This window comes from Tupaia chinensis, unplaced genomic scaffold (genome assembly GCF_000334495.1).
Source record: "Tupaia chinensis unplaced genomic scaffold, TupChi_1.0 Scaffold146687_1, whole genome shotgun sequence".
NCBI lineage: Eukaryota > Metazoa > Chordata > Mammalia > Scandentia > Tupaiidae > Tupaia > Tupaia belangeri.
Window position 1 is genome coordinate 3,552,179 of NW_006206544.1, and position 12,433 is coordinate 3,564,611.

General features: G+C 39.1%; 1 protein-coding gene across 1 annotated transcript in view; it reads right to left on the reverse strand.

Annotated features, from left to right (window-relative positions):
- PLPPR5 (phospholipid phosphatase related 5) overlaps positions 1-12,433 on the reverse strand; it is a 126,430-nt gene that overhangs the window by 29,728 nt on the left and 84,269 nt on the right. Inside the window, exon 4 of the mRNA XM_027768500.1 lies at positions 3,892-4,068. Within this exon, the coding sequence (XP_027624301.1) occupies positions 3,892-4,068 (177 nt within the window). The remainder of the gene's footprint in view (positions 1-3,891; positions 4,069-12,433) is intronic.

Genomic DNA, 12,433 nt, shown 5'->3' on the forward strand with positions numbered 1-12,433 from the left:
GAGGATGCGCAGGGGGGGGGGGGGGGGGTCTGAGGCAGCTAGGAACCTATAGACATAATAGGATTGAAAAGCCATAATCTTTAGATTTTGAAGTTGTAGCCAGAAGAGCAAAGAAATAAAACATGGAAGAACCATTTTATAGTGGAAATGATCTCGAACTAGCTGAAGCACTCACTGGGTGTGTGGGACGAACCAAGAGAATGAGTCAAAGGCAAATGTTAGGCTTGAAGTCTTGGGACTAAGAGGTGTTCTTTCCTTGAATGTGGGATGAACCAAGAGAATGAGTCTTGGGACTAAGAGGTGTTCTTTCCTTGACCAAGACACAGAGCCTTGGAGTAGGTTAGTATTTTATTTGGAATCCTTCTAGAATTATGTACACGTGCAAGATCATTGGAACTACCCCAGGGTTTTGCAAACCTGGGCTGGAGTCACTGTTCACAATAATGACAAACCTGAGAATCCTCGTAGATCTTCCCCTTGCTTCATCCACATCACCTCTGCTGTCCCCTTAGGCTCCAAACTGTTCCACCTCCTAAATGCCTCCTGGTATTTATACCACCGCAGTTCAGTTTGCACCATCTTACTTCCTTGGTTTGGTATACCTGTCTCATATTTTTACCTGGAGTTTTACTTTCCAGTGAATTTTGAAAGCACATTTTTTTTTTAATTGAATGGGGTTTAATTGAGCAAATCTTAACACAATTTCATGAGTTGAACGAGGCAGTTTCCCAACTGACTTCCAAACAATTCTGGGTAACCTTGTGGCCACGCGGTATTTGAGTTCGGAAAGGACAGAGATGTGCGCAGCAACACGAAAACGATATAGAAAAATGAAAGTGAAGGAATAAGAAAAGTAACTAGATTGGTTACATTCTGAGGTGTCTGCATTCACACAGTGAAGAGGCACGAATCTTATCGCCATTTTCCATCCTCCCCGTGGCTACTTGCCTTAAGTAACTGCTCTCTCTACTGTGTGCTGACTTGGAATAAGGAGGGACTATTGTTTATAAAGTATCTCATATTCCCTTTGTGTACTGTGTTCCTTGTTTTCATGGCTTATGCTCAACCTACCAGATTTAGTTTTGACTTTTTCCATGATAGCACACTGCATGGTGGGGGAAAGAGCAAGAGAGAGAGAGAAGCACTCGACAGGGAATTGTGCTGTGATCAAGCCCCTTTCCCCAGCCCTCCAGCACTTCAGGATCTTGGGCATGCATGCACATGCTGAGTATGTTTTCAGGCCAAACTGGGTATCCAGACCCACATGGCTTTCAGAACTACAGTTCAGTTTTCTTCTGACTGTGCCACTAGGTTAGGCTTAGACCCACCTGCTCTCCAAACTTCTCAGGTTATGACCTCCCGTTTCTGACTTGTCTCTAATCCCAGCAGAGTTGACTCTGAAGTATAGGACCTGTATCATTACATTTAACCCTCTGTAGAACTCTGCATCTATTTTTCCCACCAGACTGTAACCTTTTAAAGTACATTGAACTATGTATTTTCCATGTGTTTGCTCCCAGCACTAAGCACAGTGGCTGGAATTATAGTAAGGACTCAAATATTTACTTTGTAATAGAAGAGGGGGAATGTTTAAGGGAGCATCTGACTGCTCAGACAGAGCCCCCTTTGGGGGTCACACTACTAAGTCCCCAGACAGGCATGTTTATCTGAGCCTCCTGGCATCTCCAGTTCTTTGCACAGTGCCTGTCATCTGTATGCATTCACACCCATAAACGACCGAGGGAACACACAGATACATGTCTGGTCATATTGTTAAACTACTATTTGGTCATCGGGAATGTTTAGAAAAATGCATCATAATTTTACTGAAGACCTAGTATTTTCACATGACCTCTCCATGAGGTCAGTTTTCTGGGTGTGTGGGACTGTTTAAAAGGTGATCTTGGAATGTTCTGAATTGTAAAATAAAAGGGTCTGGAGCCCAAGGCAGGCTCATAGTCCAGCTCATTATTTACCACATGATTCTCAGCCTGGCAGGTGACTGGGTTCTGGTCTGGGGTTTGCAAGGCACTAAATTATTTGCTAGAAGCTCAGGAAAGGGGGCAACAACCATAGGAAGATGAACAGGAAGGCTGATGTGATTCCAGGGAGAATGTTCTGAACTCATGGAGTTAGTGCTTTGACATTTTGACTACTGGCATACTCTCTTATCTATGATTATTTTCTTGGGATTTATGTAAAATGTTTGTTGTATATATAATTTTTTTGAGAGAGTGATTTTTGCTACAGAGCACATGCACTTGTTGGAAAGACAGAAATCACTTCTGAGGGGATGGCCATGCTGCAATCTCTTCTCCTTCATTCTCCTCTTGGAATTTTGGGCACACATGCATTTTTTTCTTTTATTTTAAATTTTATTATTTTGATTTGACCAGAGAGAGGCAGAGTGAGAGAGTAAGAGGGAAAGTGAGACAGCAAGCCACCAGGTCCCGGACTTCAAACACAGTTGGCCATATGGGAGTCCAGTGCCCTTAACCACCATGCCACCTGCCGTCCCCCACTCTGAGTTTCAAGCCTCTAGATCTCTGGAACTTGAACTGTGGTCGGCCATTGGAAGTCCAGCAACATAACTGTTAGGCCATCTGCTGGTCCCTGTTGTTGCTTTTGCAATGTTAATCAGTTTTTAACTGGGGTGAGTGAAAGCAAAGAAAATGTTTTGCCAAGTTGAGTCATTCCATGAGCTGTACGTATCTCTGGGGGAGAGAGGATGAGGCCAAAGTGTCCCAGGGACCTTGGGAATTAGAGGAGGAGATATCAGGAAAAGAAACAAAAGATGTAGAGCAGAGACGAGGTCATAGTTGCCATCTTACCACAGGAGTCTAGAGGAAATCATCCATTAAAAATGTCCAGTTCATACATGTTGCCTAAACGTGTTAATTAGAAAGGTCCAGCAGGTGGCACCGTAGTTAAAGGCACTGGACTCCCACATGATCGACTGTGGCTCAAGTCCTGGACTTGGAGACTTGCTTTCTCACTTTCCCTCTCTCTCTCTCTCTGATTGAACTGGAAAATAATTATAAATAAAGCTAAATAAAATCATTCTTGAACCAAAAAAAGTCCAAGGTTTTGTTTACTTGTTATTTATTAGTGAAAGCAGGCTAAAGAAGGAAAGTTAAGTGAGAAGCAATTTAAATGCAGTCAAAATGAAGATAAAAACATTCTTAAATTGTAATGTCAAAGCAAAAATATTTTTAATCTATACATCTTTTTTAGCCAAGTGAGAATATTATATATTCATTCTTCTAATGGCCTGCTGAATTTTAAAGCCAGACTAAACTGTTTCCCAACAACCAAGACATATGAAAAGATTCCTAGGAAGCGTTAGGAGTATGAATGGCATGCTTACTTCATCGGAAGTCCCTGTATGTGCTTGTTACTTGGTACAATTTGATTTGAGATGGTATTGTCTTAGAAACTCTTCCTGAATTTTTACTAAGGTGAAGAAACTTGTTTCACTAGCGTGCTTTACCAGGTAGGGTATGCCATTATGTGGGGCTGGTGAAGAGCATGGTGGGGAGGCAATAGAACACTTGAGAAAGTTCTAGAGATTCCAAGATACAAACCCTTCTGAGAAAACTTTTATGATATCCAAACAATCCAGTCTTAAAAACGATCTGGGAAGGATGGAGTGATTTTAGCCCCATTCTATTTCATATGAAAATATTTTGTTCACTTTTAATTGTAGAATTTACATCCCCAAATCTGACTTTAGGCAGAACAAATGAAGGAGGAAGAAATTATTAACTTAAAATGCACATTATCATTTGTCGTGCCACATTTGGTCAATCCCAATAATTCTCAATTGCATTTTCTTACAAGTGGTTATCCAAGTTAATTAAAACTCAATGAGATCTAAATAAATGTACTTACCAGAAATACTGCTATAGATATTCCAACTAGAAAGCCTGCTATCACATCTGACCAATGATTCCGATACTCAGCAACTCTATTAAGTCCAGTGAGAAAGGCCAAACACATTAATCCCAAGCACAGAACTGGCTTAGCAAGTCTGGTTCCTTTGGCTTTGATTGTGTTGGTAATGTACATCTGAAATATTAAAAAAAATGACTTTAATAATGGTGTATCCTTATGGACACACAATTATTTTGTATATGTACACTTAATTGCAAGAAGGTGCTTGTACTTGGATACCAGCAGGTGGTGCGGTTAAGGTGCTGGACACTCCCAAATGGCCGACTGTGGTTCAAGTCCCAGACCTGGTGGCTTGCTTTCTCACTTTCTCTCTCTCTCTCTCTCTCTGTCTCTCTCTGGTCAAAATAAAATAAAATGAATTATTAAATCTTTAAGTTAAAAAAAATGGTGCTTGTACTTGCCAGAGAGAGAGAGAGGAGAAAATACAACCCCTATGGGGAATGGTCACATTGCAATCTTCTCCATCTCTTCCTCCTTTGGACATGAATACACACATACCCAGAATGTTTCTCAAGCCAACCAGGACTTCAACCACATGATTGGCCACATGGGATACAGCTGCCTTAACTACCAGGGCATGAAGTTAGCCCAACACATACACACATTTTTACACACCCACACCCATAAAATTCAAATCACTAGTTATAGTTTGTACATTTTGGAAGAAAGTTTCCTGAAAACAATTTAAATGTAACAGTTATTTAATTTTACTTACCTGAAATGGTAATTTCTTACTAATGGACAACTCCAATGTAACCTTCATTACTCATCTAAGAACACTGAACACAATATTCCAAGTGACCTTTGTTTCTTTTTACCTTTAATGCATCTATTTGTTTTCTGTGAATTTTCATTTTACATCAATCTCAGCTACATTTTTAAAAGGGAAAAACCGATAAAGCACTTCTAATGTTCACATTTTTTGGGTGTTGTACTGATAGAATACATAGTTGATAAAACCAGAACTGTGGTTATAGCTAAGAAAAATAAAATGTAGAAAATTTCTACCAAATAGATGTTACTTTTGATGAAAAATTTAAGATTCAGTGCTAAAGTTTAATGTTATCTGGAATTCTAAAATTAACAAATTTTATCAGTCCAAATCATGACACCAAAACATCTTGATTACAATGGAGAAACATGTCAACTAAAGCTAAAACTAAACTGTAGAATATATACATTCTTAGCATCTATACATATGCTAATAAAGAACAGATCGTGTCAATTGAATGTACTGAATGAAATATTTCCAATGTGTAAGTGACCATGCTCAAAAATTATTTGGCCCTTCCCCAATCTGACTGACTTCATAGTTCAATTGCATAATTTTAACTGTGTATTACTCTGGAAAGTAAATCTTTCAATTCAAGTGGGATGTGTCAAATATTATTTCAAGTCATTGGCCTAATGAACAGATAGCATTGATGGTACAATTAGATTTTATAGTATTAATATCAGTCAGTATCTGATACTAATAATAGACTCAGAAAAACACTTACAGATATATATAAAAACTTAACTATTGTTCTCAAATATAAAATCTATCTGCCCGAGAGAGTAAACCCAAATCAATACATAACTTTTTAGTTCATAGCAGCCATTTTAGAATGCTATGAAATCCAGTAATTATCTTTATTTTTTTTCCTGGGTAAATTTTGTAGCCCTTCTAGCTGCCAGGAGAGGCTGTATGAATATTTAAACAGTACGAGTAATATAAGACCTCTCTCTAGTCTAGTTCTAGTCCTTTCTGTCCCAAGTTTCAAAACTCTTGGGGTGGGTGAGGAGCTGAATTTTTCCATTTTAGCCTGTTATCTACAGAATTAGGTATATATCCTAAGCTTGTGCTCAAAACAACTTAGTAGTTTCTGTTATGAAGCATAAGTGTGTATGAGAGGAAAACAGGAAGGGAGAAGAAAAAGGAAAGGATGCTTTCGCCAGTCTGAGAGAATGTGTTAGTGCTCTGTGGGGAGCAGTAGATGGCGTAATGGTTATGTCGCTGGACTCTCATGCAGTTAACCTGGACCCAACAGCTTAAAATTGTCCCTGCTTAATATTTACTGAGTGTCTGCACTCTATGACTGAAACTGATTGACCAAAGGTTGTACAAACACACAAGATGGAGGTTAGTGCCAGAAGTGGTGTGTGTAGAGAAGCGGGACCTAAGGAAGGACATTTGGAGGAGGGATACGGAGGCAGAGCATTGATGGGATAGGGAGGTGTGGTGTTATCGGTGGAGATACTTTGATCAACTGGACTGAGGAGAAATGTTCACATATAGAAATGTTCACTTTGTAAGCTAAATAATGATTGAATGTATATAAAAAATTAAAATAATAGAACTCGCACCAGGTGTGTTTTCAAGATCCCAAGAGAAGAGATTGCAGAGTGGCCATTCCCCCTGGGATTGGGGAGGGGAGGGTGACTTCTTGCTTTGTTTCTGTGGCGAGTGCACATGTCCTGTAGCAAAAGTCTCTCTTACACGGCTCTGTCCACACCGTAGCAAGTCAAAGATACCACACTACAGGTTTCCAGTGATGTGACTCAGTAATTCCTTGTATGACTAGTACACAGGAATAGAGAGTGAAACCTGGGCTGCTTGTGAGATAGTCCATCCTTATTAAGGCAAAATAAATGTGGAACAATGACAGAGTAACATTAATACTACTCCCATTAGTTATAGCTACTCTTTAAATAATGATCACCATTCAAGGCAATGTTCTAAGCATTTTACATTAATTACCTCATTAAATCTTCAAAACAACCCTGCAAGTTAGAAACCATAATTTTCTTCATTTTATAGGAAAAATTGACTCAAGGTGAAGCTTTTTATGAAAACTATATTGATTCTGGGGATGGCACTGCTGAGAAAAGAGATGTGAATGTGTAGCACTGGTATCTTACCTCTAGAAAATGGTCAATAGACATAAAGTGAGTATCCACGAGTGAATGAAAGTTGGAGTTAAAGACGGGAAAAAGGAGGCCACTGTGGTATCACAGGAGTGAGGCTACGTCTATGCTTTGCTATTAGGAAGAGTAGGAAGTATTAATTGTGGTTCATGTGCAAAGTCTCCTACAGAATCTATATGACTCTGAAAAATGTTTGCCTTTCCCTCAACACTTAAGGCTATTTCACGTACAGTTCAACCCTTACTTGTCCAATGTCCACATGTTTGGGCCAGATTCTGAAAAATTCTCTTGAATGCTGAGTAGATTTTTAATTGTCCTAATGACCCAGGCAAGGTTTATAAGGAGCTCAAAGATAGTTTGGCCACTATGCAAACTCATAAAGTTTCTAGAGCCAGCCCCATGGCCCAGGGGTTAAGGGAGTTGGATCCCACCTGGCTGACTGTGTGATTTGAATTCCAGCCCCAGCAGCTGGAGAAATATGCCAGGTGCATGTGCATGCATGCCCCAAATCTAGATGTGATGGAGAAATAGGGACTGAAGATTTTAGCATCACCATGTCCCACTGGGGATGGGACTCCTACTGCCCTATCTTCCAGTGAGTATGTGCACCCTCTGAGAAAATAAAACAAGAATATCAAAACAAAGCATCTATATTAGGAATAGCTGGAGTTTTGGCTTTTCCTCCATCAGATCCCCACTTACCCTTCAGAACCATAGTAGAGAGCAGGTGACTGAATTTCAAGGGCTGCAGAGAATTTCAAAAGTTGTAGATGTAACTTTAAGGTGAATCATAGTAGTACATTATTGTGCACAGATTTTTCTGGAGCACAATCAGTTGACCTGATACCCAAAAACAATTAGAGCACTTCCACTTGAACTTGGCAACTCCTTAGACTATTAAGAATATAGATGCCTTGGGAACCAGCAGTTAGCGTAATGGCTATGTCGCTGGACTCCCACATAGTCGACTGCGGTTCGTGTCCTGGACCCGGTGGCTTAAAATTCACGCCGGGCGCGTGTGCGTGCGTGCCCAAGATCCCGAGAGGAGAATGGAGGAGAAGGGATTGCAGCGTGACCATCCCCCCTGGGGGGTGATTTCTCGCTTTCTGTCTCTATGTCTCTGTCTGTCTGGCGAGCGCACGTGCCCTACAATGAAAATCTCTCAAAAAAAAAAAGAATATAGATGCCTTTTAACCTGTCTAATTGTGTTATCCTTAAAGTCTATTATTCCTAGTTTGTAGAAAAGGAAATTTTGGCCTAATATATTAAACAAGCTGGATGCAGGACAGGCATTGATTACCTATATTCTCTTGGTTTTTAATTCACTTATGAAACCATCTAGGTTAACCAGATGTCAAATGTAGCTAAACACAATACAAACAGGAGGGTGTGTGATTTAAGCAGAATGGTGTTCACTCAGTCCTCAAGAGTGGGCTGATGCTCACTACCTTACAAGCCAACTCTTTTTGCTATTCCTAACAGTCTTTATTCATCCAATCCACAAATATCTATTAGCACTAAGATGCAGTAAGCCAAAGCTGATCATTTGTTCCCTGTGAATAGCTTGATGTAGACTTATTTACACTTTTCTTTTTGCTTATACAAATATATACCATAATTAACACGCGTGTAAAGAGGTTTTGCTTATTTGCTTTTACTAAAAATGATTACAATGCCTGCCCACATTATTCTGTAATATATATTGACTCACTTGTAATAAACATGCACCTTTTGTGTAAGTTGAGAAGCCATTTTCCTATTTTATAAAACAATAGTATTATAAAAACAAAAACACACAAATGTTTGGTAAGCACCTGCTATACCTCAGAGGCTGCACTAGGTATTTCCAAGAGGAAGCCTCTAAGATTATATCTGAAGGATGATAATTACACAAGAGGCATAAAGGACACATGATACAGACTACACTTACTGAATAAAAGAATGAAAAGAAAATGCAAAGTTCAGAGGGCAAGGAACATTTTCTTCACAGCACTTGCAATTATTCTAAATCATATTCTCTACGTGTAAACATAAGAAAGGACTCCAAAAACTCAGAGGGGATCAGCAGTTAGTGTAATGGCTATGTCACTGAACTCCCAGGTAGTTGACCGTGGTTCAGGTCCGGACCCAGCAGCTTAAACTTTCGCCGGGCATGTATGCGTGCGTGCCCAAGATCCCGAGAGGAGAATGGAGTAGAAGGGATTGCAGCATGGCCATCCCCCCTGGGGGGTGATTTCTCGCTTTCTGTCTCTCTGTCTCTTTTTCTGGAGAACGCTTGCACCCTATAGCAAAAACTTCTCAAAAAAAAAAAAAAACTCACAGAAAAGTAGAATTAAAAAATGACTTTACTATGGTACAGAAAAATTTTAAATCCATGTATAGCTTTATCATAATATGTACTTTCCATAAACTTTTTGAAAATGCTTTGCATATATTTATCTGCCCCCCCCCACTAACACACTCTTTTTTTTTTTTTTTTTTTGGAGAGGTTTTTGCTATAGGGCGCATGCGCTCACCAGACAGAGACATAGAGACAGAAAGTGAGAAATCACCCCCTGGGGGGATGGTCACGCCGCAATCCCTTCTCCTCCATTCTCCTCTCGGGATCTTGGGCACGCATGCACACGCACCCGACATGAGTTTTAAGCCACCGGGTCCGGGATGCAAACCGTGGTTGACTACGTGGGAGTCCAGGGACATAGCCATTACACTAACTGCTGATTCCCTAGGACACTCTTCTAAAATGGAACATCTGTCCATTCACTGCTTCATGTGAAATGCACAAAATACCTTTAACATAGTGAATTCAAACATTACTGGATGATGAAGTATGAAGGCAGGCTTAAGTAAAAGTGAATATACTGCCATTTCAATAACACATATAGTAATAAAATATTATGGAATTAAAAAATTTTTGAGGGTTAAAGTATCCCATTTAGTCTTTTTTCCCAGATTCTAATTATCATAACAGTTACTTCTAAAAATTTCACCATATTAAAGTTAACCAATTGTTTTATGTTTGAGACCAGTTAGATTCTTGGAAAATTCCATATAGTCAATATAAACTGGAAAATGTTCAGTCTTCAGAGTTTAATAATCTCAGTTAAGAAAAAAATCAGTCTTCTAGTAATAGCTCCATGACCTTAGACAAATTAACCAAACTTTTGAGTCTTAGTTAAATTACTTATAAAATGAAAATGACAATAATGCTCGATTTGTAAGATTTAACACAGTAATCACATAAGGAGTGTAACTTTTATTACATGGCAAGAAGATTTTTGTTTGCTTTGTGACTAGAATAAACTTAAAGGATTAAAATGATATATTTAGATTAAGACTACACCCTTGCTGAGAGAAATAATAAATTCAATTGCCTAACTTCTGAGCATGGGAATAAAAGTCCTTATTGCATTTGAAAAACCAAATATATTCATCCATTTTCTTTACAATATCCTTAATGGGTACCAAACAAAAGATTACATCATCAAGAACACAAAATTTACCCTGTAGTTGATGTCCTTGAATGGGCAACACTAGGGAGTCACAAATGGGATGTAAGTAACAACAGCCGCAGTGTTCAGGACCAGCTGGTACATGCAGTTAAGATCAGAATATGCTCAGTAACTCAGCTGCCTGAAGCACAATGACCGATTGATGGTTTGGTTGTGAATACCAGCCCCTTCATCATTGGGACATTTACCTAATCCCTAAAGTCCAGATCTGCTGAATTTACATGGAGGCCATTTCTCTCCAGTGTGAACCCCCACAAATCCATTGTACTCACAGCATGTTGTCTGTCAGCCAGGAAGGACAATAACGCTTGACATTGTCATCTATGAAATTAAGAACCACACATATTCATCCCTTAACATTTTTCACATACCAGATAAAACGTGAGCTGATATTCTCGTAAAGATAGGCTGCTATCTTATTTTTGGTTCTGATAAAAGAAAAAGCTATGTGACATGTGAGGACCTATCTGCTAGCAAAATATATATGATTACTGTGATTTTAGGAACTCCATCACCTTCAAGATTTAAAATTCTCTGACTAGTAAGTAAGAAACTAAATTTAATATGTGAAATCTGACCACAATTTTCTTTATATAATACAAAAATATGCACTAGATTTTTTAAAGTAAATTGCCCTCAGTTTGGTTTACCTGAAAGACTAATTAATAAACATAATGTGTTTGCAATCAGCACACACACACACATACAATTTATTCAAATATACTCAGTAAGACTGTCTCGTGTGTGTGTGTGTGTAGGAAAGCCTGGGCCTTTGTGGCATACGTGTCTTCCTCATTACAATATTATATTATCTTTAAGGTATAAGTTTTCTTCCTACAATTAGGTAGTTTAAGACAATATCTCAAGTTCTGGAATCTTTATACATACATTTTTTTCTAAACTTTGACATATAGGTATGTCATAATATATGTCGTGTAGCTCATACAAACACATATTTGCAATGAGCACCAAAGTACTTTATCAATTCCACTCTAATTTCATAAATAGTACCATAGCATGACATTCAAGAATATCTTAAAATTCAAGAGTGTGTATATAGGATATTTTTTACCCCATTCTTAACCATCATTGGAGAGTAAGTTGGGGATGGGGAGAAGTGTCTTCTGACTGGGATCCAGTAGATTTCTTTCTTTTCCCACACTTGTGGCTTGATATTTCTCTCCCGTATTCTCTCAATCGCAATGCAACTTAAAGTTTGTGGCATACGTGTCTTCCTCATTACAATATTATATTATCTTTAAGGTATAAGTTTTCTTCCTACAATTAGGTAGTTTAAGACAATATCTCAAGTTCTGGAATCTTTATACATACATTTTTTTCTAAACTTTGACATATAGGTATGTCATAATATATGTCGTGTAGCTCATACAAACACATATTTGCAATGAGCACCAAAGTACTTTATCAATTCCACTCTAATTTCATAAATAGTACCATAGCATGACATTCAAGAATATCTTAAAATTCAAGAGTGTGTATATAGGATATTTTTTACCCCATTCTTAACCATCATTGGAGAGTAAGTTGGGGATGGGGAGAAGTGTCTTCTGACTGGGATCCAGTAGATTTCTTTCTTTTCCCACACTTGTGGCTTGATATTTCTCTCCCGTATTCTCTCAATCGCAATGCAACTTAAAGCTGCCTAAATTTGTCTCCATGTGCCCACACCCAGGCTTGGTTTCTAACTCTCACTTCACTCCCTGTCAAGAAAAATGATGAAGAAGTTGAACCTCATGGCCTCTTTCCTCCCATACCTGCCAGCTCCTATCCTCGCATCAAAAACCTCTGGGCTGGCCCACCTGGCCCGGTTGCGGGCCCCCGCCACCCCCGGGACCCACGCCGAGCGGGGCGGCGGCGGGAGGCAGCCCCCCCACCTGGGGCTCTGCCCGGTGTTCAGCTGTCTCTCCGGGGCGGGCGTGTGGCCTCCGGACCAGCAAGCTGAAGCCGAAAACAAGGATTGAGAACTTGAAACTATAAGCAACAGAAAGAATCTTTAGCTGTTTTAAACCAGTTGAGAAATATATTATATAGAAGGACTT